The sequence below is a fragment of the Triturus cristatus genome, chromosome 2_1, assembly GCF_964204655.1.
Source record: "Triturus cristatus chromosome 2_1, aTriCri1.1, whole genome shotgun sequence".
NCBI classification, from domain to species: Eukaryota; Metazoa; Chordata; class Amphibia; order Caudata; family Salamandridae; genus Triturus; species Triturus cristatus.
Genome location: NC_140581.1, coordinates 852,936,471 through 852,962,074, shown reverse-complemented (window position 1 = coordinate 852,962,074; position 25,604 = coordinate 852,936,471). Strand labels below are relative to the sequence as shown.

Below are 25,604 nucleotides of genomic sequence, written 5' to 3'. Positions count from 1 at the left end.
AACGAGAGTTCCCCTTGGAATGCCTCCTGGTGGCCGAGAGAACTAGGATCAGTATCCACGACCATGCCAGAAATCAGGGCATCATCCTGGACAACAAGCTCAACATAAAGGTGCAATTCAACACATTGAGCTGCATCTGCTTCTTTATACTACATATGCTACAAACTATCTTCAAATGACTGCCACAGAACACCAGACGAACTGCCATGCAAGCTCTCATCGCAAGCAGACTCGACTAGTGCAAATGCACTCTACGCCGGAATATACAGGCAGCTTCTACACAGACTTCAGCCCATTCAAAACGATGCTGCAAGACTCATACTCAACTTTTCACATCTCACCTCACCTCAGAGACCTCCACTGACTCCCCATTCACAAATGCAGTTACTTGAAACTCCTCAGGCACAATTACAAAGCTCTGCACAACACTGGACCAACATAGCTGAACAACCACAATCACTTCCACCAACATGCCAGACACCTATTCTCAGCCTCACTGTCAGTTGCACACACTCGCCACGTTCACAAAAACAAAGCAGGAGGGTGCTCTGAAAACTCTATGGAGAGCACACACTGCCACACCAGCTCTGACTCCTGGATACCCTCACGGGTGAAAAGTGCGCTCTGCGAATCAACATAAAACATTTTCACTTTGAAAGGTGTGGTGCATACTTGCATTGCTAGCTGAGTATTGTGCTTGGAGGAATTCAACTTTAAGATGCAAATGCTTTACACATTGCTGCAAGTTGAGCCTCTCTGCTGTATGCTATAGCTAACAGGGGGTTGTGCTTAGGTTAATTAGGTGACTTTGAGGGTTCACTCAGACAAGGGTTGTGATTATTCCTTGAAGTAGGTAATCACACCACCCCAAAAATTCCAATTCCTTACATTCGCTCTTCCGCTACCCTTGTTATCTTCCTATCACACTGTTCCGTGAAACATTCCACCTGTATGGAATCTTCAAGAGCAAGCACCCTGACTGCTTTCATAGAGTGAGCTCCGAGGTTCCCCTCTTCATAAATAAACGCTTGTTTAATTAGCGTTTTTCATCTTTCTAAAGATTGAAAGGCAGCACACCACTTATTATTTTTTTTAGAAGGTTGTTGATAACCACTTTTGAGCTGAGGTGTATAGTGTTGATCCAACCAGATTTATTTCATTGGAGTCTTAGTGAGATTGAAGGGAAAAAGAGTTGCGGGGAGATGGCGATTGAAGTAGAATACAAGTAATTTTATGTTAATTCTCCATTACATTTGGGGCACCCCCTTTTTCCTCATCCCTTAACTGCTTGATCATAACTAAGATGGAGGGAAGGCAAAAATACTGTGTTAACTGTTGGTTGGATTTGTTTTCTGTGTCAGTGTTTGAGCCTTTGTTGAGTATGATACTGTTTGGCATTCCTCAGTGCTAACTATTCCTATTATGAAGAGCAAGTCGTCCACAATTCTTTACATAATGCTCTGGACAATGTATAAAAGGCATCTTTTTAATTGCTTTAATCAAGGGCAGGAAAGTTTCCTTTGGTTACTTTGTGCAGGGCCTGTTTTGTCACACCTGTGGGCTTGGATTGGTGTTTTATTTTTATTTTTTATTCTGCTAATCATTTTAAGATATTAATTTCCAAACAAACATAGTTAAGTTATTGGTAGCTTACAATGTAGCAGCTGCGTTTGTTTCAATTTAGGCTGCCTATCCATCATATTTCTTTCCTGTTATTTGTTTAATTTAGGTGGACTTGAATGAAGAGGAGACCATTCTGATTATCAGGCGCCTCCACAAAGTGTTAAGACCCTTTTTGTTGAGAAGATTAAAGAAGGAGGTAGAATCTCAACTTCCAGAAAAGGTTGGTACAGAACAGAACTTTAGAGAAGAGGATCTTGTGCTGGTTGCTGCTTTTTATCTTTCTATTGCATAATAGTTGGCAGGAGATTCTCCCTGGATATTTTCGACAATTAAATGAAATTGTGTGTTGCTTCTAGCCAGTTTTATAGTTGTTTCATTTCTGCTAGTCAGCCAATGACAAGAAGATGATCAAGCGGCTGTGTCTTTAATAGGTGGTGCTTTCCCTTAAGACATTAAACCAGTGCAACATAAGTGAAAGTAAGGTTGTTTGGAGTCATTATTAGACCGGGCTTGACAGCCTAGCTCTTACAAACCGCATGTGAGCCACAGAAGAAGAGCATTGAGAAGCATTACTGAGAGAGGGGTTTTGGCTCTGCCCACGTGTTGAGTACAGCATATGATTGGGGAGAAGTGTGATTGTGCTGCAAGAGTTCTGGGTCCCTGCTTTTTGCCTTGTTGAAAGTTTTATAGTTAATACAGCAGGGCTGAATTGTTTATTTGACAAGGCCATGAACTGTATACTATGAAACGTTATGACAAAGGTAGTAGGCCTGACATATCTATTGTAAAAAGCATTTGTGAAAACCAATAAGCATGAACGAGTAGATTGTTATTCTCTTCCAGGGGATACTCATCAAGAGTCATAAGCACTGAATAGTCCCGCCCACATGCGGGGACCCCAGAGCAATAGCCAATAGTATGCATATATCTATATATACACATAAATACCCATATATATTGATAATATGCATATATATATATACATATGCAGCCTGAAAATGTTACTAGGCTCAAAACTGGCACAATTGCATTGTAAATCTTTTACATTTGAAAAAATAAAGACCTATAAGTCATGATATACTTATGATACCTATAAAGAAAACTGCTTTGAGTTTGCTTTAAAACACACAACCTTTATTTTCAAAGGTAAAGAGGCAAGATCATATAGGCAGATTAGCCTACAAAGACTGCATATCGAAACAATTGGAAAACTGGCGCCGTGCCTTTAAGACCTCCAGGGACCTCCTGGAACCTCCAGGCTCCCATCATGCACTACAGGTGACAGATCAGTTCTTTTTTCCGGCTCCTTCTGTGAGGATCCTGGAGCATTGAGCTTTCCCGGTAGTGATTTTTATCACTATTTTTCTGGTTTAATGTGAACTTTTTTTGTTTCACTCGGCGTCTTTAGTACTTCGCTTACTAATTCTGTTTTGGCTATTTTTTCCTGTCATAATGCCGGCCTTATTTAATACGTGCCCTGCCTGTCGGGAAAAGATGGCTAAGTCAGACCCTCACTCGGTCTGTATTGCTTGTCTTCCTTCATCTCACAAGCCAGACCAGTGTTACCACTGCAGCAAGTTTTCAAAAAGAACCCTTAGGGAAAGGGAGAAGATTAAGCTGCACTCCATGCAGGAGAGAGGAAAAGAAACAGCAAGTGGGCGAGAAGAACATCCCTCAAAGAAGCCCTCCTCTCAACCAAGGCTGGAGCGTAAAGAGAAAGGTGAGAAAAGAAAACATCGGTCTCATACGTTGTGGAGGGACAGATCGACATCCAAAATACTTTGGTGTTCTGAGTCTGCGTCGAAATCGAAGTTGAGGCATCCTTCGACGTCGAAGCAACCGACTTCAGGTGAGAAGACCCATAAGAAGAAGTTGACCCCAACGCGTAGGCGGTCCAGGTCTGACGCGCCTACGAAGGCAAGAGGCCGTGGCTCGACGTCGACTCACCAACGTCGAAGCCCGCCGCTGAGAGGTTCCATGGTGACGTCGAGATTGCCACCGATGTCGAGAGGCATCGACGTTGAGCCAAGGGCATCAACGCCGGTGAGGCACAGTCGCTCGCCATCGACGCGCCAGCACAGGCATTCGCCGTCGAGGCGCATGACGTTGACGCCTCCGTCGCCAAGGTGATCGACGTCGAGGAGGTCGCCGTCGAGGAGATAGACGTCGAGCTCGAAAAATACCCTCTGTACCTAGGTCAAGAAGATCGCGATCTAGGTCGACGTCGAGGAGATCAACATCAAGGACATCTCCCCCTGCAAAAAGACCTAGGGCGGCATCGAGAGACCGCGGGACGCCCAGGTGATGACGTCAAGGAGTGCCTCTTCCTCCCCAGGACTTCAGATAGTGCAAGTCAATCCTGAACCCTCACCAGTTCCATCTCCAGCAACTAATATCTCCCCGAGATGGCAAGGGGACATAAGAGTGGAAGATTTGCAGGATTACAAGACTGCCACGTTCCTCTACAAGATCCATTTACCTATAATTCAATCTGTACACTCATCTGAAAGACATGAGCGGCGTGCCACTCCACAAAGGTCCCCATCTTTGAGAAGGCGCTAATCACGTTCTCCTTGGAGTCTGGCATCTAGATCTCGCCACCAGTCCTAGAAGTCAAAGCCATAGATCTTCCTCGTGGTCTTCAGATTCCTAGGCGGATTACTCTCCTACTCTTTGTTCCTCTCCTCCGAGAAGAATATCGCCCATTGATGATATCCTGACCTTCAATGAGGTTCTATGTCGAGGGGCTGCGAAGCTTAAGATTGAAATGCCTGTTTCCACAGCTAAAACGTCAGTCATCTTTGAGACACTTCACCAAAGGTCTTCCTCTAGACCATTGCTTCCCCTAGTGCCTGGCCTGCTAGAGCCTGCTCTTCAAAAGTTTCTTACTCCAGCATCGGTGGGGGCGGCCCCATCTCGGATCACTAAAAAGTACAAGGCTCCTGAGAAGGACCCCTTTTTTCTGAGGGCTGACCCTCCATCGGACTCAGTTATTGTTTCAGCGGCACAGAAGAACCAGACGGGGGCAGCATCATCTGCGGTACCCCCAGACAGAGACAGGCCATGGATTCGGTTGGCAAGAGAATGTGCACCACCTCTGCATCTTATATGAAGGTAGCCAGCGCCACCGCCTTACTGGGTCGGTATGACCGCTCTTTGTGGGAATCTTTCACGCTTCTCTGAGAAGCTTTCCTAAAGAAGACAAGCAAGATTTCCTGGAAATCCTTCATGAAGGTGGTCTGGTAGCCAATCAGGTCATCAGTGCAGCGGCTGATGTCTCTGACTTAGCTGCCCATGGTTATGCACATGGGATTTGTGCCCGTCGCTCTGCCTGGCTGAGATTGACGTGTTTGAAGCCAGATGCGCAACATCGTATTCTCAGTCTCCCCTTCAGTGGCACATCGCTCTTCGGCTCTCATGCTGAAGACGAAATGTCCAGGATCAAGACTGAACTGGATACAGTGAATGCGGTTGGGCTTGAGAAGAGGAAGGACTTCAGGCGACGCTACCACCCTTGCGATCGGTGCCAATACCAACAGAGGGTTCAAACCCCTCAGTGGTCCTCCCAGCAACATCAAGGAAGATCACAGTCATACCAGCATCGTACTGGTAGAGGACGAGGAAGGAACTCCAGGCAGTCCACACCTGCTGCCAAGAAACAACAGAAGCAGTGAGTGCTTGCTTCCCCTAACTCTGTTACCCACTCCGGTGGGGGCAAGTGTCCGTTTCTACCTGGAAGAGTGGACCAAAATCACACTAGACAAGTGGGTGCTCAATATTGTGAGGAATGGGTATTCCATCAGGTTCAAGTCACCTCCACCTTCTTTTCCTCCTCAAAAGACTCATCTATTGCATAAATCTTCTGAGAGAAGAGGTGTCGGCTCTACTCCTAAAGGAGGCCATCGAGGAGGTCCCATGGCATTAACATCGACAGGGGATCTACTCCCAATATTTTCTGGTCACAAAGAATGGTCCAAACAAGGAGTTCAGGCCTATACTAGATCTCAGGCTTCTCAACAAGTTCATTCTTAGAGAGATGTTCAGAATGCTGGCATTACATCAAATAATCCCGCATCTACGTCAAGGGGACTGGATGTGCACCATAGATCTTCAAGATGCCTATTTCCACATCCCAATCTCTCCAAAGCATCGAAGGTTTCTAAGGTTTCGCATCCAGTCAGACCACTTCCAGTTCACTGTCCTGCCCTTCGGTCTGAAGTCGGCTCCTCGCACATTCTCAAAGTGCATTGCAGTAGTAGCTGCTTTCTTGAGGAAGAAACTAATTTTCGTCTACCCTTACCTAGACGACTGGCTTCTCAAGAGTGCGTCTCCAAGTCTTCTACTGCATGCAACAACTACATTAGCTGGGTCTCTACGTCAATTTAAAAAAATCCATCCTCAATCCAACACAGAGAATACATTACTTGGGCCCAACTGTGGACACAGTAAACGCAAGAGCGTACCCTTCGGAGGAGAGGCTATCATCCATTCTCCACAAGTGTCATACCCTCCCGAAGATACCTCAGCCCACGGCCACGCAGGTCTCATCTCTGCTGGGTTCGATGGCCTCATGCATTTTTCTAGTTCCAAACGCCAGACTTCACATGAGAACTCTACAGCAGACTCTAGAGGATCAGTGGTCCCAAATCTCCAATCGCTGGGAGGACACTTTAACTCTGCCTCTGTCTGTCCGACTCTCCATCAGATAGTGGATGCAACGGACTCATCTCATCATAGGAGTCCCCTTTCAAGAGGCACTGCCCAAGCAGACTCTGATGACAGATGCGTCCCTTCAGGGGTGGGGCGCTCATATGGGGTCACTACAGATCCAAGGAATGTGGTCAAGGAGAGAACAACTATACCACATAAACATGCTGGAGCTCAGAGCAGTCCATCTGGCTCTCAAGGCGTTTTTTCCTTCCATCAAATCGACTGCTCTGCTTGTTCAGACGGACAATACAACAACGATGTACTACCTGAACAAGCAGGGGGGCACCAGGTCCAGACCTCTGTCGCTGGAAGCACAGGCGATTTGGAAGTGGCTTCTAGCACAAGACATGAAGATCTCCGCAATTCACTTACCAGGCGTCCTCAACGTCTAAGCGGACGGCCTAAACAGGCATTTCGCAGAAGCACACAGCTGGGGGAACACCAGATATAGATCTCTTTGCAGACGCAGAAAATGCAAAATGCAGCGTCTTCGCCTCCAGATACCCGCAAACAGGATCCCAGGGGAATGCTCTGTTGATAGACTGGTCAGAGACATTACTCTACGCCTTTCCACCAATTCCCCTCATTCCCATGGTGATCAGGAAACTGTAGTATTCCAAGACAGAGATGATCCAGGTTGCTCCAGAGTGGCCTCGCCAGTGGTGGTACCCGGACCGGCTTCATCTGTCCAAAGTACCACACAGGAGGTTGCCTTGTCATCCGCATCTGCTGACCAGGGCGGGCGGCAAGGTGTTCCATCCCAACCTGCCGTCCCTGAGGTTAGCAGCATGGCTCCTGAGTTCATCCAATATGGACATTTAGGTCTCTCTCAAGACTGCATGAAGATCTTGAAGGAGGCTAGGAGACCTTCTACGAGGAAGTCTTATGCTTTTAAGTGGAAGCGTTTTTACATTTGGTGTTCTGCTGAGGGTCATGATCCTATTCGAGTTCAGGAACAGGTACTGTTACCATACTTACTATATTTGGCCAAAGCAGGTTTGCAATGCTCCTCCTTAAAGGTTCACCTGGCAGCGATAACAGCATATAGAAAGTCTCCCACTCAGGCTTCCTTCTTTCAAATGTGAGGTTGTTAAGGATTTCCTGGAGGGTCTAAAAAAGGTCTACCCACCCGTTAGGTCTCCATCTCCTCCCTGGGAGCTTAATGTGGTCCTCTCTAAGCTAATGGGTCCTCCATTCGAACCCATTCACAAAGCTTCCCTTCAGCATCTTTCGTGGAAGACTGCTTTTATCGTAGCAATCACATCTGCCCGCAGTGTGAGCGAGGTACAAGTCTTATGCTCTGCAGGGCCTTATCGCGTTTTTCACGCGAACAGTGTGGTGTTACCTACTCACCCGAGGTTCCTTCCTAAGGTGGTCTCGAAGTTTCACATCAACCAGTCGGTTAATCTTCCTACTTTCTTTGCAAACCCTGTCACTCCTGCAGAGAGATCTCTGCACTCTCTAGATTTAAAAAGAGTGTTACAATTCTATCTTGATAAAACAAAGTGTGTACAAAAGTCTGACCAACTGTTTGTGAATTATGGTCCATTGAACACTGGTTTCCCTGCCTCTAAAAGGTCCATTTCTAGATGGATAGTGTCATGTATCACGTTATCTTATCAACTGGCACATAAGCAGCTCCCGGGCAAGCCGAGGGCACATTCTACAAGAGGCAAAGCTGCTACGATAGCAATGCTTAGGAATGTACCTATTCAAGAAATTTGTAAAGCAGCCACATGGCGTTCGGTCCATACTTTTGCACGCCATTACTGCCTTGATTCTGACACTCAAGCAGATGCTCAATTTGGTCAAGCATCCTTGAGAAATTTGTTTGGGTAATATATGTTTTTGGTAAAATGGTTTTTATATGCTGGTATTCGTCCGCAGGGTACGGGGATGGGCTTGCTACTCTATTCAGTGCTTATGACTATTGATGAGTACCCCCTGGAAGAAAAGTATAAGTTACTTACCTGTAATCCTAGTTCTCTTCACAGGGTATACTCATCAAAGCCATAAGCAACCCTCCCTCCTCCCGGACGAATACCATGGCCATATATATGTATCTGTTACCCATACTGTGATCAAACTGTTATACGCCGTCCAAAAGAACTGACCTGTCACCTGTGGTGCATGATGGGAGCCTTGGGGTTCCTGGAGGTCTTAAAGGCACGGCGCCAGTTTTCCAATTGTTTCTATATGCAGCCTTTCTAGGCTAATCTGCCTGTATGATCTTGCCTCTTTACCTTTGAAAATAAAGGTTGTGTGTTTGAAAGCAAACTCAAAGCAGTTTTCTTTATATGTATCATAAGTATATCATGACTTGTATGTCTTTATTTTTTCAAATGTAAAAGATTTACAATGCAATTGTGGCAGTTTTGAGCCTAGTAACATGTTTTCAGTCTGCATATGTATGTGTGTGTGTGTGTGTGTGTGTGTGTGTGTGTGTGTGTGTGTGTGTATGTATATGTATATATATATATATATAAGAGCCACAATTCTGAAGCAATCCCAGTCACGGGCGCAAAAACAGGTACGGACCACAAGATGAGAAAAAAAGGTTTTCTTTTTATTGTTGCAGATTAAAACGTGCCTGTGCTAAAAATCTTTACAAGCAAGTGCCCAGCCTGACGCGTTTCGACTGCCCCACGGCAGTCTTGATCACATATGCATATTATTGGCTATTGCTCTGAGGTCCCCGCACGTGGGCAGGACTATTCAGTGCTTATTGAGCCTAGTAACATGTTTTCAGTCTGCATATGTATGTGTGTGAGTATATATATATATATATATATATATATATATATATATATATATATATATATATATATTATTGGCTATTGCTCTGAGGTCCCCGCACGTGGGCGGGACTATTCAGTGCTTATGACTGAGTATACCCCTGGAAGAGAACTAGGATTACAGGTAAGTAACTTATCCTTACTCCATCTTAAAGCCTGTAGAGCAGCATGTAGGGTTTTGGTGTTGGTTACCACCTTTGGAAAACAACAGGGGGCACTGGATTTACATTGTGATAATCCATTTGAGAACCTCTTTTGAGGGATTGTAGTTTGCTTTGCCAACTGTAATTGTGTGTATATTTGTAATGTTATGATTGTATGCCTGATGGTAGTCTTTTTGGAAAGCTTATGCTCAGTACAGTCAATGTGAGATGGTTATGGTGAAAAGCCAATGTTAAATACTTTTGGCTTCATAGCTTCACTGGTAAACGTTATGGCTGATGTTATTGATCTGATCTGTTTATTATGAAAAGTTATGAAAAAAGCAGTTGCCTGGTTTATTAGTTGTGAAAAACAGATTTTCAAGGGTGGATTAATATTCTCTGTTAAAGCATGTAGACAAATATTTTGTTACATGGATTCTCACAGATTACTGTAGTAGACCAGGGCTTTAGTGTTATTTACCTCCTCTGGCAAACCCTAGGTGTAGCAGTTGTACACTGTTCCTTGTTAACTTCTTAGGAGGGTTGTAAATTATTTTGCCAATTGCAATTTAGTACATAATTATAATTTAAGGAATGTAGAATGTGTACCCGATGTTTGCCATGTTGGAAAGCTTCTTCTCAATATAACACAACTGAATTGTTTATGGTGACAAGCCATAGGTGTAATTGGTTAATTGAGGAATTATGTCAGATGCTTGATGAATTTTTATTACCCTGAGATAAAGCCTATAAACAGGTATATTGTTATAAAAAATCACTAACATAATGGCAAGGGTTTTGTTGTTAATTACTCTCTTTGACAAACCATGTTTATAGACAATTTCAACTGTACAAATCCTTGCTAGACCCTCCTAGGCATGTTTTGCAGTCTGCAAGGCTATTAAATTCAGAGACATTAATTAAACAAGCACAGGCAAAACCAGTGCATCTGGACTTGGCAAGCTGGTGCAATAGTTTTTTTTTCTGTTGCAAGAAAATGCCACACAAATAAACTGAAGAAAAAAAAGCAGACAGGTGTCCTTAGAACAGTTATAGAAACCCTCTTTAGTTTTAAGCACATCACTCAAAATATTTTTGTTATTGTCACAAAGAAAAGTTACTATTGGCTTTGAATTACTGTAACCTGAAGACATAGGTTAAACACACACAGATGACAAAAATGCAAGAAAGAATGGAAAGAAAAAAGCATTGGAGAAGGAAAGTATTAATCCACCATCTCTGGCATTGAAGTGCATTTTTGTAAGCAGATGCGCACGTGATTATGCAAAATGCCGTCACTTGCAGTACAAGAGAACAAATAGGAAAGGTTGCTGACGTATTGCCACATGCTGTATGCAGAATGGACTAACCCAAAACCCTTCTAAAAATCTGCAGCAAGGTAGCCTTTTCTGCGTGATCAGCCTGGGTTTTCTGACTTTTGTGCGTGCCTTTTTTTTGCTGGTTTTAGGACTCTGTGCACTGCAACACTGTTGTTCAGTGACAAAGAGCCCGTGCTCTACCACTAAAATGGTGCTGGTAAATTGGTTCCATACAATTTGTTTTATTTAACTTTCTTATAAGGCCATGGTAGATCTTGTGGAAAATACACCGGTGGCATAGTAGTCAAATGTGTGTTGCAGTGTGTACTTGGACCACCCACGTATATGAAACTATTTATGAATTAATTTTTTTATTTAAGTTTTTCCAAAATATAACATTGATACAACATAGTATCTTCAGCTACCACAATTACAAGCATATTGCATTCTAAATGTAGCAGTATGGTAAATACTGTGAGCGACTCTACCTCCTCCCCCTGCAGCGTCCCCCAGTTGCGTTTAGCTTTTGGTTATGTCTGAAGAAGTCAGTAAATGCACCGTGGTGGGGCTCCAAATGTCTCTTGGAAGAGACGATGGTGGCAGTTCTTCATCGTATAGTTCCAGTTGTTCTTTGCAATATATCATATCCATCAGTCACTGTTTAGGTGCTGTTCATTTACCCCAATACATAGCCACTCTACTTTTTGCTAGTAATAATGCTACTGCCACAATCGTATGGTGTGTGGGCTGCAAGTGCTTGACCAAGTAAGCTCAGTTGTGGGGAGTAACTGACCTTTTCCTCCACCGTGGTAGATAAATCAGCTACCACTTACTCCCAGAACCGCCCAATCGGATCACACTGTCACACCAGATGCAGAAAGTCTGCCTCTTGCATCCGGCAACAAGAGCAGTTGGCGTTCTCCCGCAACTCATACCTGAGCAGTCGGGCAGGGGTAAAGTACATCTGTTGTCGGTACTGAAAGAGTATTATGCATAAGTTATAATTATTGGTGTGAGCCTGTGTGTTAGTGCACATCCAAAACCCCATTCCTCCACTGTCAGAGTTGTCAGGAGCATCATTCCATCTGTCTAAGGCTACATTCCATAGGGGCAGAATGTCCTTTTGGGCAGCGTCTTATAGTCTGGTTATGAGACATCGTCGTGTTGGGCTGGTCAGTAAGATTTGGAGGGCACTGAGTGTTGAAGGTTCTAGCGGGAAAGTGGGAAACCGCTCCCTCATGGCAGCTCTAATGGGGTAATATATGTATGTCAGTAGTGGTGTCAGGTGTTGTGTATGCAAGAAATCTATTATGGTGATAACCTTTCCCTCTGGAAACTAATCCCTCATTGATTTGAGATTGGCCTTATCGAGTACAGTGAGTGCCCCAGCTTTGTGGGTTACCGATATTTCTGGATTATATCGAAGGGATAGTGTGGGGGTGTACAAGGGAAGTCTTCCAGCACGCATCCAGTTTCCTCCATGCCGCTGTGTTGCAATGAATAGTGTTGATCTCACCTTTTGGTGCGTCTGTGCGGCAATATGGCGCTGAGTGGTTGGGGGTGTGTGTCATCAGCTTCCAGTGGTATGTTGGCATGCGAGTTGTACCAATAATGTGTGAAGTGCGCCTGGGCACATAGGTAGTATAGATTTATCTCCAGAGCCTCAAAACCTCCTTGCACATATGGCAGTGTCATTGTGTCCCAACTGATCCTGGATTGTTTCCCCCACCCGGGCCACTGTAATCATGTGTGACCTGACTGTTTGGAGAATTGCCGAGGTAGTACTTACAGATGTTGACAAAGAGGTAGAGGAACCGAGGGAGCACTATCATTTTCATTATTGCCACTCTGCCACTGAAAGCGGCATTCTGGAGCATCTGGTCACTTGCTCCTACAACTTGGACACTGCTCTCCTATAGTTTTCCTGAATCACCAGATCCGGGTCTCTGTGGATCCAGACCCCCAAGTATTTAACAAAGTCTGTGCTCCATTCTAGGGGAAATTCCACCGAGTGTGGCCGTGTGCTCGGAGTCAGTGGAAATATGATTGACTTTACCCAGCTTATACTGAGACCAGAGTGCCATTTGTAGTGGGTGTGTTCACCAAGTATGGGTGTTGGGTGTAATCCAGGGTCACAGGTGTACTGCACCACATCGTCTGCATAGAGGGAGACATTAATGGGTCTCAGTCTAATGCGCAGCGTGGTGTTTGCATCTTTGCTGAGTCATTCATGCTAGGGGAATAAGATCAGGGACAGGGGTAAGCCTTGGTGCATGCCCTTGCACACAGGCAATGTCTCTGATATGTGTCTGTTGACACGTACTCTCGACTTTGGATTGGTGTAGAGTAGCAAAACCCATCTGAGACAGGCCTCAGGCATACCCGTGCATTATAAGATAGTAAACATGTATGTCCACTCAATAGAGTTGAATGCTTTGGCAGCGTCTAGTAATACCGCCGCTACCATTGAAGGATTTAGTTAGTGTAGTAGCGCACATAAAGTTCTTAAGTTATATGTTGTGGAGCGATACGGCATGAAGCCTGACTCGTCCAGCAGGACCAGATTTGTCATCAGCGGCTGTAATCTTGTCGGCAGTATTTTGACCAGTATTTTTGTTTTGATATTTTTTAGTGACAGTGGTCACTGGAAAGACTCACAATTTTCTGGTTGTTTGTTGGGTTTTAGCAGGGTTACTATTAGGGCTTCTCGGAGGGTGAGGGGGAAGTATTAGCCTAATGTATGCTTCTATGTACACCGCATGTAAATGCGGTGCCAGGATATCTGCATATGGTTTATAAAAAATTTCTTGTCAGGCCATCCTGGCCCAGGGCCTTGCCATTGGTGAGCGAGCGTATGTCCTCCTTCCCTTCCTCTTCAGCTGTTGGCTAAACCAGATATTCCCTCTGACACAGTGAGAGCTACGCCAGAGCCACGTCATTCAAGCACATGTCAATCTCTACCTTTGCTGCTGACCTCCTGGCTGCATATAACTGCATGTAAAAATCCGTGAAGGCGGAGAGGATAGCCGGTGTGCTATATCTTTCTTCCCCCTCCAGAGTCCGTAATCTTGAAAATGTGGCTGTGTGCCCAGCTGGATCTCAACCGATGTGGCAGGTGCGACCTGGATGGCCTCCCTCCCTGTATACCCATTGAATTGAATTGAATTGAATTGAAAAGGCTCTTATATAGCGCATGGCTACTCGAAAGCATCCAAGCGCTCAGGAAAGATAACCAGAGGATAATAGAGGAACCATTAGCTAATCTGAGATCTCTAATTTCTCGGGAAGAGCCATGTTTTTAGCTTCTTCCGGAACACAAGAAGACTGGGCTCTTGGCGAAAAGATAAAGGAAGAGAATTCCACAATTTGGATACATTCAGTGAAAAAAGACGGCCACCGGAGCGGGATCTATTGATTCTTGGAGTCACTGCAAGATTCTGGTCGTTAGAGCGAAGATTTAGAAAGGGCTTGTAGGGCATTACCATGTTTTCTAAGATGGGAGGACCTTTCCCGTGGATGATTTTATGTGCCATACACAACGACTTAAAATGGACCCGCTCTTTCGCCGGAAGCCAGTGGAGGGTATTTAATGCGGGTCTGGCTGATAAGCGGTGACTGGTGCCCGTAAGTAGCCTTGCCGCCGAATTCTGAAAAACCTGAAGTTGTTTAATCGCGGAGACCGGGGCTCCTAAATAGGGTGCATTCTCATAATCTATCCTGGATAGAATCAATGACTGTATTAAGATTTTTCTTGCTTTTTCCGGCAATTGTGGAAGGATTTTACGCATGGATTTCAGGAGCCCAAAGCAGGTGGCAGCTGTTTTTCTAGCCCGAGTTATAAACAACAGTTCTACATCGAGCCAGAACCCCAGGCTTTTAATTTCAGACTTAGGGATGGGGCCAGGACCCATACAAGAGGGCCAGGAAGTAGAGTTGTCAAATATAGCCTGTCGTCCCAACAACATCAACTCTGTCTTTCCACCATTCAGCCTAAGATGGGACTGATCCATCCAGCTTGCAACGGCTTCTAAGCAGTTACACAAATTCAAAGATGAATGTGCAGCCTGATTCAAAGAGAACACCAGCTGGGTGTCGTCGGCGTAACTCACCAACTGAACCCCAATGCTGCCTGACGCGGGGAGAGGTGATGCACTTCGTTCTCTGCTGTTGTATTGTAGTTTGATATTTGTTCCCTGATCATTCTGAGTGTGCTTTGTCACGGCGCAGTCTCATAATCCCGCTCTAGTGTACATATTGTGTTTTCTATCTTGTACAATTGTGTGTGTCACGCAGGACACCGGCCTGGGTGCTAATTCAGACTCCCCGTTTTGTGACCTGGAAGGCCTCCCAGAGGGTATCCGCTCCCTCCATTTACCCTTCGTTTTTCTCTTAGAGTGTGTTTTTCTTAAACCTCCATGTGAACTGTTTGAAATGTATGTGGGGATAGACACAGTCAGTTTGTCGCTGCAGGATCCGATAAGGGTTTTAGCTAAATGATGGATGTCCATAGCCCAGGTGTTCACCTCTCGGGTCTCCAGCCAGTAGTCCAAACGGAACCATGAGCCATGCACCGAGAAGGCGAAGGTGCCCTCCTGTTTGTCAGGGTTTCGGCAACCTCCACATGTCCCCCAGTCCAGAGTCCTCCACGCCCTCGCACAGAATCGTGGCAGAGTATCTACCTTGCCAGTCGGTACGTGCCAATCAATCGCAGATTGCGTCTAAGTATGTATTAAGGTCTCTGCCCCAGAGAATGGCATATGGGGTGAGAAACTAAAGTATGTTCCATAGTTGGTTGTAGAATTCTGGGTCATCAATGTTGGGGCCATACATGTTAACTATGGTCACCAAAGTGCCTCATGAGTTGCCTTGCATTATGGCATATCTGCCTTTATTGTCTGTTTCGGTGTAAGTGACACTGAAGGTACTCTTCGCTTGACTAATATCAACACTCCCCTTGAGTACTGGGAGTATGAGAAGGCAGCTGTGTCGCCGCCCAGCGGGCACCCAACCTGTGCGTAGAGTGTTGCGTCAGCTGCGTTTCCTGTAGAAAGCCGATTTGGATGTAGTGTCTGTCCAGGTAAGCTGGTATACGTCACCCCCATCCCCCCCGCCCCCAAACCCCACTTCAGCATTCCATTTTTGTCAAAGATGTCCCTAAACCCTAGAAACAAAAAACAGGTATTCAAAACTAGGTGATGATATTCACCGGCAGATGCTGGTGTATTACAGTTAACAAACAGACTGGGTATACCCTCGTGGGGTTGGCCAGAGTCCCAGTAACTATCCTGGTGAATGGGGGTGGCCGGGAGTTACAGTAGTTACCGCCTACTTGAGTCATTTGTGGTTAGGGCATTGAGACGTCCTGTGAGAGCAGTGGCCGTAGAGCTCTAGGTCAGGAGTAACATACCTTAAGTGCATGGTATATGGAGCCCACAGACCACAACCCCCTCTATCTACCAGTTTACCTGAATCTGCATGGCATTAGTCATCCCACATGGCTCACGCTGCCCCCAGAAGGCCTCAAGCCCACCATGTTGGATCCATGTCCATCTGTTGTTATCTATGATGCTCATGACCTTAACTGCTCAATTGTTCTCAACGTCTGTATCCGCTTCCTGTGGTTTGTGACGGCGCTTGGGAAGTTTTCTGTTGAAGTCCATCTCTGTTTTAGGCGTGGAGAAGACGTGCTATATAAATCATAGTGTTACAAATTTCCTCTTTCTGAAGTTTCTGTTTAATAGCTAGGAATTCTTTGCTGACTGCCTGAACTGATGCTGTAAAGTCCGTATAGAAAGTCACACAGTTCCCCTGGTAGGTGATCTCTTTCATCTCATGTGACGGCCTAAGCATGGTGTTGCGGTCCCAATAGTTGAGCAACGTGGCGCGGAGAAGCCCCAGGAGTGGTGCACCCTCTCCACCACCATTAAGTGTGATAGGTTGTCAGAGCTAAAAATGTCTTTTCGCATGGTTTCCACATACAGTTCCATCTTGCCTACATTTCGTCGATTCCAGAATGCTTGTAATGCATAAGTTGTTGCAGCGAGAGTGTGCCTCTAAGTCTTCATTCTTTGTCGTTATGACTGCCTGTTTAGCAGCTCTCTCTTGGCCACGGAGACAGATGAGTCGCCACAATGCACACAATTCTTTGCCGTTCCAGGGGCATTATTTGGGGACAGTATAGAACGCTGGATTTCAGGATAATTGCTGGATTATTGCTCATGACCAGCAGAGCTGCATTAGGGTGCGCGGCCATATAGCTTTGGACTCTCTAGCGCCCCCATTTGAAACAATTTATAGAGCTACCAGGTGTAGTAGTATGCTCTGGCTGGGCTGCAGAGTGACTGAACACCTTAAAGCAGCTTGCTTGTACAGATTAAGCTAGATTCTCCATGAACAGTTCTACATATAATTGAACCCTTAATTTATATCTTTGCTTGGTAAAATGGTAACAAAATAAGACAGTTGTTTACTACTCATTTTTTTAAATCTAATTTCATGGTGAAAATTGATTTTTAATAACTTTCTTTAGTGGAAAAGTAACTGTATAAAATGTTTCTTGTGTACTGCCCTAGCCACAATAAGCTTAGAAATAGTTTCACAACTTATCTCACCCTCTAAGGCTCAATACCCATTCTTGGCTGGAGTCAATGAGCCTGCTTTCCAGAGGATTGTGACTTGGACTCTGGGCCTAGGGAGCCAGGGGTATTGGCCTTTTAACAGAGATTACCCATATGGGAGTAGGACAGACGGGAACAGTTGACAGAACAAAGGCAAACGTTCAAACTTCCTCCTCTGAGTTGAAGTTACCAAAGGAGGGTGACAGGATCTGCTCCCATTTGTTTCCAGGACACGCCTTGACTTCAATCCTAGCAGTTGCTTACCGTGCTCTATATGGATTAGGATCCTTCCTACAGAGAACACTTTGCACATACAGAGGATATCAAAATAATTGGTACAGGATTATTCCATTGTATCACAAAGCATTTCAAAGGGCTAAGATTAAAAATTTGTGAGTCAATTACATCAACAACATTTCAACCTGCATTCAATTAAGGGTCTTCTTGAGGACAATGTGATATTAAGCGAAAAGCCTGTGAAAGCTACCAAAAAACAAATATCAGTGGATCAATTCAAGGGATATTTGGTGTTACTAGAGTTATTTACTTATAATTATAGAGGGCCAACTGGTCCATAGAATCTGAAAACATCAGAAAGGGAGTTTTACAAATAATGAGATCAAAAAAGTGCCAAGCATGTGAATGTGCCACAATTTGGTAATAAAAAAAGATTTGGTGCTCACAAAGTATATGGACAGTCAAGATAGAGGCTGTGAAAATGGCAGGTTATTGATGTGAAAAACGATTAACTATTAACCAAAAATACTGTACTTGTGAGGTTCTTGCTAATTTAACCATACTCCCACTCAATGAGAGCAGACAATTCAAGTAAAGTGGAAGTACTTGAACTGTCTGAGAGCCTTGTGGTCAAGGCTTCTTCTACTGTACAGAATTCCGACTACTACTTCTTCATGTCCCCGGATAAGAGTTCTAAGAAAATCTCGTCTGTGGGATTTTCACCGCTCTCACCCTGCAATCTTCTAATTTGACTTGCTTTATGTCCTAGTGCTCACATTCCTTGTGATAGATGCACAGCTCATCATGCCCCTTTCCTCATTTCACAGAGGTTGTGAGAAATCAGCAAGATGCACCAAATACATTCTTTGTTCTGGCCTGGACATAGTGGAGTCAGTGGCTTCATTGATGGCCTCCCTACAGTGGTGTTTTCCCTGAACTGGGTAGTCCTCATGGACAGCATTGTGATTTCCTAGGTGGTGGTTCGGGATTTGCAGTGGTAGCTAGTGGAGAAACACCTTACTTGCTGGAGACTTTTTAACCCTCTGCTTTGATAATCAATGCATCTTCCCTTTGTTCACGGAGCCATCTCAATGTGCTGGAGAGCAGAAGATGCTGGACCCTTTCGATGAGGAAATCCCACATCAACCCATTTCAGCTCCAAGTGATAGACCTAGCCTTGAAGGTGGTTCTACCGTCCAACCACACACAACTCAACTTTGATGTGATATAACAACACGCAAGGAGTTGTGGGCTCTCATCATCTGTGCCAGGAGGCACTGAGGGGGTGATGCAGGAGGTCTAGCTGATCGTGGATGATCTGCCGGTATCCCTGAATGTGAGGGTCACTGATCACAATTGGTGCCACCTTGCAGACAGTGAGTACTATCTTAACCTGGTCCAATCTATCTATGCCCTGGAGCACTCTTCCAGTGGTCCTTTTTGCCACTCGGACCCGCACCTTGTCTGCCTGTGGTGTTTGTGGCATGACCACAACCCGAAGTAGTGTTGCGATTGCCACACCATGAAATCAAACGGTTTGATTGAGCCGTTACTAAATCTCATGGTGGCCTGGCATGCGACGCCACACAAATCTAGGTCCTGGTCGAAAGGACGGTTTCGGGAGCGCTCGCGGAGTCCTAGGCCGTCCCCCTCCCCTTTCAAGTCCTCAGGACACTTGGGTAAGTCGAGGCACAAGAAAAAAAAAGTAGTCAAGGAAATCATCGACTTTGCCTCGCCTGTTGGCCGATGAGACAAGAATGGAGCGTTGACATTCAAGGCCTGGCTCCGCGGTAGAACCTGGGCCGACTCTGCGCTTCCCCGACGTTGTGCGCCGGATCAACCTCTGTCTAACTGAAATAATTCTTGTATGGCCATGCAGCTCATTTTTGGGCAGCCCGACCCATTCGGCGCACCTTCAGCCCTATGGGGTCAGAAGGGGTCCCATCTGGTTCCGTGCCTGCGGCTCCGGCCTCGGCTCCATTGGGCCTTCATGGATCCATTGGGCCTTCATGGATCCATTCCTGGATCCGGACTGGCACTGGTCGTGCCATCTCGACCTTCCCCAATCTTGACGCTCCTGACGCTGCTGGTGCCGTCCCTATTCTGATCCGACACTGAGCTGGAGGAGGGTCTCCCAACCCCACATCTGACACCAGCATGAACATTGCATCCTAAATCAGAGCCTCAGCCCTATTCCCTTGAGTTAGGACTCGGGTAGGTATGGAAGGGGTCACTGGACCCTGCAGAATACCAGCCCTATGAGGAAGACCCTAACATGCACTGGAGTGAGGAACTGTATAAAGCTAGTGGACTAGAAACTTCTTCAGATACTGGTATACTTTCTCCCCCTACTGAGGAGAGAGCTTCATATGCAATGGTGGTTCGGAGTGTGGCTGAGGTTCTTGGCGTTCAGTTGCCCTCAGTGGCAGTCAAGGCTAACATTGACAGAGGTGCTGCAACCGGGAGTCTCCACATCCAAACCGCTATTCCAGTTCAACTTCGCCCTCACTGATGTTCCTTTTGGGGACCTGGTCCAAACCCAACACAGGGACTCCTGTGAGAAGAACAATCGCCCACCACAACCTCCCCTCTCCTGGGGATCCCAACTTCTTCACCGAACACCCTACCCCAGAGAGCTTGGTGGTCCAAGCCTCAACATCCTATGGCAAATTCGCATCACCCCTCACCCCCCTGGATAGGGAATCCAAGAGGCTGGACTCTTTAGGATAGATGTTATTTTCTTCCGCCAGCCTGGCATTTCAGTCCGTGAACACGGCATGCTTTTGGGGCCGTTACTCCCACACTCTGTGGAACACAGTGGTGCAAGTGCTGCCATAGATCCCGGAGGAGGCCCGGGCCATCCTCTTTCAGGTTGTTACTGACAGGAGAGATGCAGGAAAGTTCACACTATGATGTGGACTCAACACGGCCGACTCATTTCACTGGGCAGAGCAGTTTTATTGACGTTGGCTCTGATGCTCCATGTCTGGTTGAGAACGACTGGCTTTTCAGGAGATGTCCAAGTTTCTCTTACAAACCTGCCCTACGATGGCACCCGTCCCTTCTGAGACAAGGTGTATTTGGTGCTTGAGCGTTTCAAGGACAGTCGTGCTACGGCCAAGTCCTCGGGCCTTTCTACAGTAGCATGTCTCCCCCCAATTCGCCTTTTTGCTCCTTTCGTGGCTACGGAAGGAGCTCTCAGTCATGCCAATATCCGCCCAGCCATCGAGCTGTGAATACTCCCCAGCCTCTGTGTGAACGAGGGCGTGATACCCACAGACCTAGTCGGTCAGGTAACCAGCAGTCTGGTCAGTCCACCATCTGCCCCCCGTACCCCTCCCCCGGCAGCTACATCCTCTAAACCTTTACCACCATGGACATCCACTTGGCGATAGGATTCGCCATCACTTGTCCCACTGCCATTCCATAACATCAGATAGTTGGGTTTTGCAGATTGTCCGTAGGGGCTACTCACTCCCCTGACGCAGGACCATCTGTCCCGTCTCCGCTAGGAAGTCATGGCTTACTAGTCCAAGAGAACCATAGAGCGGTTTCCAGGAGCAGGAGGTTGCTATTCCTGCTACTTTCTGGTCTCCAAAAATTACAAAGGCCTTCGTCCTATTCTTGATCTGCAAGCCCTCAACTTCTTCCTCAAGAATGATGAATTCAAAATGCTCATGTTGGCTTAGGTCTTGTCTGCCCTGGACCCTGGAGACTGGCTGGTAGAATTGGACTTGCAGGACTCCTACTTCCATATTCCCATCCTGCCTGCCCATTGGCGCTACCTACTGTTGATGGTAGGCCACAAGCATTTTCAATTTACCATACTCCTCTTTGCCCTTACCAGCACCCCTCAGGTGTTCACTAAGGTGATCGCAGTGGTTGCAGCTCATCTGCAGAGATCAGTGGTGCCAGTCTTTCCGTATCTCGAACACTAGCTGTTAAAGGCAGGCCCGCCCCAGGCTGTCGTCTCCCACCTCCGGACTACGGGGAACCTTCTGCACTCACTGGGGTTCACTAACAACATGCCAAAGTGACACCTGACTACCTCTCAGACACTTCCCTTCACCGGAGCTGTTGTGGACACAGTGTAGTTTCAAGCTAAGCCTGCCGAGAGGCAAGTCCAGGATATTCAGGCTATAATACTAATGTTTCAGTCTCTGTTGTGGGTTTCGAAGAAGCAGACCCTAAGGCTGTTGGGACTCGTTGCCTCCTGCATCCAGCTCTTGACACATGCCGGATGGCATATGTAGGCTCTGCTGTGGGGCTTGAAGTTGCAATGGGCCTAGGATATGGGGACCCTCTCCGACATGGTCCATATCACGTAGCTAACTGCAAAAAATCTGCAGTGGTGGCTAACGAATCGCGATTGGGTCAAAGGCAGACCGCTCTTCCTTCCCCAATCAGATTTCACAGCAGTGACAGATGCGTCACTCCTGGGCTGGGGCGGCCATTTGGGAGAAGTGGAGATCAGAGGATTCTGGTCTCCGGCAGAATCTAGACTCCACATCGAGCTGCTCGAGTTCCATGCGTTCAGACTGGCATTGGAAGCCTTTCTACTCTTCATCAAGGGAAGGCTAGTGCAGGTGCTCACGGACAACACCACTAACATGTGGTACTGCAACAGTGTGGGGTGGGGTTGTGGACCCTTTGTTAAGAGGCCCTGCGTCTCTGGACATGGTTGGAACAGCAGGGCATATCCCTGGTGGTTCAACAGCTGGCAGGTTCCCTAAATGCAAGAGCAGACAAACTCAGTCTTGATGTCTAGCAGATCACGAGTGGCGTCTCCATCTGGACGTGGCGCAAGGTCTCTTTCCACAATTTGGAGAGCCTTGCTTAGATCTGTTCGCCTCCGCCATGAATGCGCAATGTCAGCAGTTTTGTGCACTGAACTTTCCAAGGTGGACCTCACCCAGAGACGCTTATCTCGAAGGCAGCTCAGGCCTCCTGTATGCCTTTCTGCCCATATCACTCTTGGCCAGAGTTCTCAAGAAGGTCAGGAACGACCGGGCCTTAGTCATCCTTGTGGTTCCGGACTGGGCATGGAGAGTCTGGTATCCAGAGCTACTGAGCATGGCCATCAATACTTAGATCAGGCTGCCCCTTCAGAAGGATCTTCTGTCGCAGCAGAAGGGGAGGGTTCTCCACTTGAGCCTGTCCTGTTTGCACTGGAGATTGCGTGCCGACAGTTGACAGCTTTCGACCTTCCTCCGAAGGCTGTAATGTCATCTTAGCAGCCAGGCATTTCTCGATTAAGATGGTTTACGTCTGTCGTTGGAAGAAATTTGTGACATGGTGTGCAGAAAAATGTATTGATCCCCTTTCCACCCCCCTTTCTGACGTTTTGCTCTTCAATCTTTCCCGTGCCCAACCGGGCTCTGCTCTGGGCACTCCCAAAGGCTATCTGTCTGCTCTTTCTGCCTTTTTGCAGATGCCTGACCAACCCTCATTGTTCATATCCCCTATTGTTCTTAAAAGATCTTGTCCATCTCTTCCCTCCTTCACAATTAATTATGCCTCAGTGGGACCTTAATTTGGTTATTACCTTTTTAGGTCTTGCCTGTCTATCGCGTAAGCGATCGCTCAGCGAGACTTTAGTAAGGGGCTCCCAAAAGTGCTCCCAAAAGCAGATTGCATGGCGAGCACGCGCACAATCACGTGCATCGTGCCGCCATGCAATCCACTTTTGGGGAAGCACTTCAGGCCACTGGCGCGTGCACTGGCGACGGGCGTGCGGTTACGCGCACAATGACGAGCAGAGGCGCCATATGGCTTTCCTCTCTCGTCATGGTGCGCGCACATCGCACACCACTCGCCAGCCAGCCTGCTTTTTTTTTTTGCCTGTGTATTTCTGTCCTTGGGGCTACAGAATGCCAAACATCGGAGGTTTATAGCCCTTACTAGTCTCTCTTAACTCCTTCCCATACACTTCAGCCCTTCGTTCTGCCTAAGCCGCTCACAATTTTACCCTGACTCCCCCTCCGCCCATCACAACATACTTGCACGTCTGCCCCTTTCGCCATGCCCTACCGCTCCACCCTGGCTCCGTCTACTCACCCACACATCCTTCGACCATTGACCCGTTCCACTCCTTCCCCCACCCCTTAACACTTTCCAACCGCTCATTCCACCCCAAGTAGTCACTCGTCCGCATTTCATCCCTCAGTTCGTGTACTCACCCATCAGCCCTCCGCTCCCTCCCGCGGTCCCCCATCCACCTATCGTTCTCACCTGCACCCGCCTCTCTCACTATTCTTTCCACCCCAAGTAGTCACTCGTCCGCATTTCATCCCTCAGTTCGTGTACTCACCCATCGGCCCTGCGCTCCCTCCTGCGGTCCCCCATCCACCTATCGCTCTCACCTGCACCCGCCTCTCTCACTATTCTTTCCTGCTTCTCCCAATCCGCTCGCCTCCTCGCTCTCCATTCTAGCTGTCAGTCCCCCCCGACCGGGACTCTCATCGGTCTATCCGTCAATCCCTCACCGATCCACCAATCCCTCACCCATCTACCCTTACAGTGTCTATTACTACCCCAACCATCTCTTCCCCACCCGCTTGTTTCTTTCTCACCTCATCTACCTCCGCACTGTCCCAATCTGCACTCCTAGCCCACTGCCCTTTATTTCTCTCACATCTCCAAACAGTTCCCATCTCTCACTCATCCGTCCGGTTCCTTTCCCGGCGCCTCACACTATTGTTACTTTCTTACCTCTGCACCCTGTACCCCATCCCCAGCCTCTGCACTCCGCAATATAGCTGGTAATGTACATACATTGCCTACTGTCTCTATTTCAGGCTTTGGTGTGCTATCTGCAGGACAAAAGTTCAAATACTGGCGGACTGTCTTGGCATTTCATCTTCCCAGTGTCGATAATATCTAGTCCTGACAGATTAGCAATCTCCGTTTACAACAAAACATAACAGCAGCATCACGGCATCAAGTTTCATTGACAAATAGTTGCACCTCAAATAAACATTGACTACAGTACTGCCACGGGGCAAGGCTTCTATAAAAAGATGTTATTATTTCCGCTTCCTGTCCACTGCATTTCATGGCGGTAAAACCGCATAAATCAGACATGCTGTCAATTCAACAAAGTAACACTTCTGTTTCTTGTTTATTCGAGGTGGCCATCGTTACCACAGCACGCATAATTTGTTAATGAAGCTAAAGCATTAAAACCCGCTATCAGAAGACGGGAGATAAATACACGGACAGTGCTTGTAGCTGCACGGTCTGTTTGCCTGCTCTCAGTGTCATGTTAAGCAGTTCAGATCTCCTTATACAGGTACATGTAGATGAAACAGTAACCCTTCTCCCGCTCATAGCCAATAGGTCTCACTTTTTGGACCTTATAAGTATTTAGTTATGCAACTGTTGCATGGCTAAACACTTATAAGGTCCCAAAAGCGAGACCTATTGGCTATGCCAATGCTTGTTTAATGTGTACTCCTTCTGAGCCGCTGCATAATTGTCCCCTCAGGCTTTTCATAATCAAAACAGCCTCCTTTGTGGCTTTTACATCTGTCCATAGAGTAAGTGAACTGCAGGCCTTATCGTCTAAGCCTCTTTACCTCTCAGTCTATCCTGACAAATTGGTGCTTCGCACAAGGTCTGCCATTCTCCCGAAAGTGGTCACCCCATTTCATGTAGGCCAATCTATCACACTGCCTACCTTTTACGCTCTTCCAGATCCCTCTAAAGAAGAAGAGCGACTACACTGACTGGACCCAAAAAGCCCGTTGTCGTTCTACCGTGATCGCACATGAGAGTTCTTGATGACCGACCGACTCTTTGTGGGGTATGTTGGTGTGAAGAAAGGTCGGGCGGTGCAGAAGTGAACTATTTCTAGATAGGTCATGCTCTGCATCAAAATCTGTGACGTCCTGGCCAAGAAGCAGCTTCCTAAAGCCTTGCAACATGGGCATCTCTGTACACATTTACCCAACATTACTGTCTGGACAGGCACGTCCGTAGGAATGGGCACTTCGCCCGTTCGGTCCTGCAGGACTTACTTATTTGAAATTGGTCCACAGACCCACCTCTGGGGGTTGGTGGTTTTACTTGGGTATCTATTCAAAGGTAAGGAATCTGTGGCTAGATGTCTGTATCAGATGAACAAGTTACTTACCATCGGTAACGCCTTATTTGGTAGAG

The 25,604-nt window shown here is 46.7% G+C and overlaps 1 protein-coding gene across 3 annotated transcripts in view; it reads left to right on the top strand.

Annotated features, from left to right (window-relative positions):
- The window catches only part of SMARCA2 (SWI/SNF related BAF chromatin remodeling complex subunit ATPase 2), a 1,761,756-nt gene that overhangs the window by 720,135 nt on the left and 1,016,017 nt on the right, over positions 1-25,604 (top strand). For all 3 annotated transcript variants that reach the window (XM_085632958.1, XM_085632957.1, XM_085632956.1), the window contains exon 20: positions 1,730-1,843. In XM_085632958.1, coding sequence (XP_085489084.1) covers positions 1,730-1,843 — 114 coding nt within the window. The remainder of the gene's footprint in view (positions 1-1,729; positions 1,844-25,604) is intronic.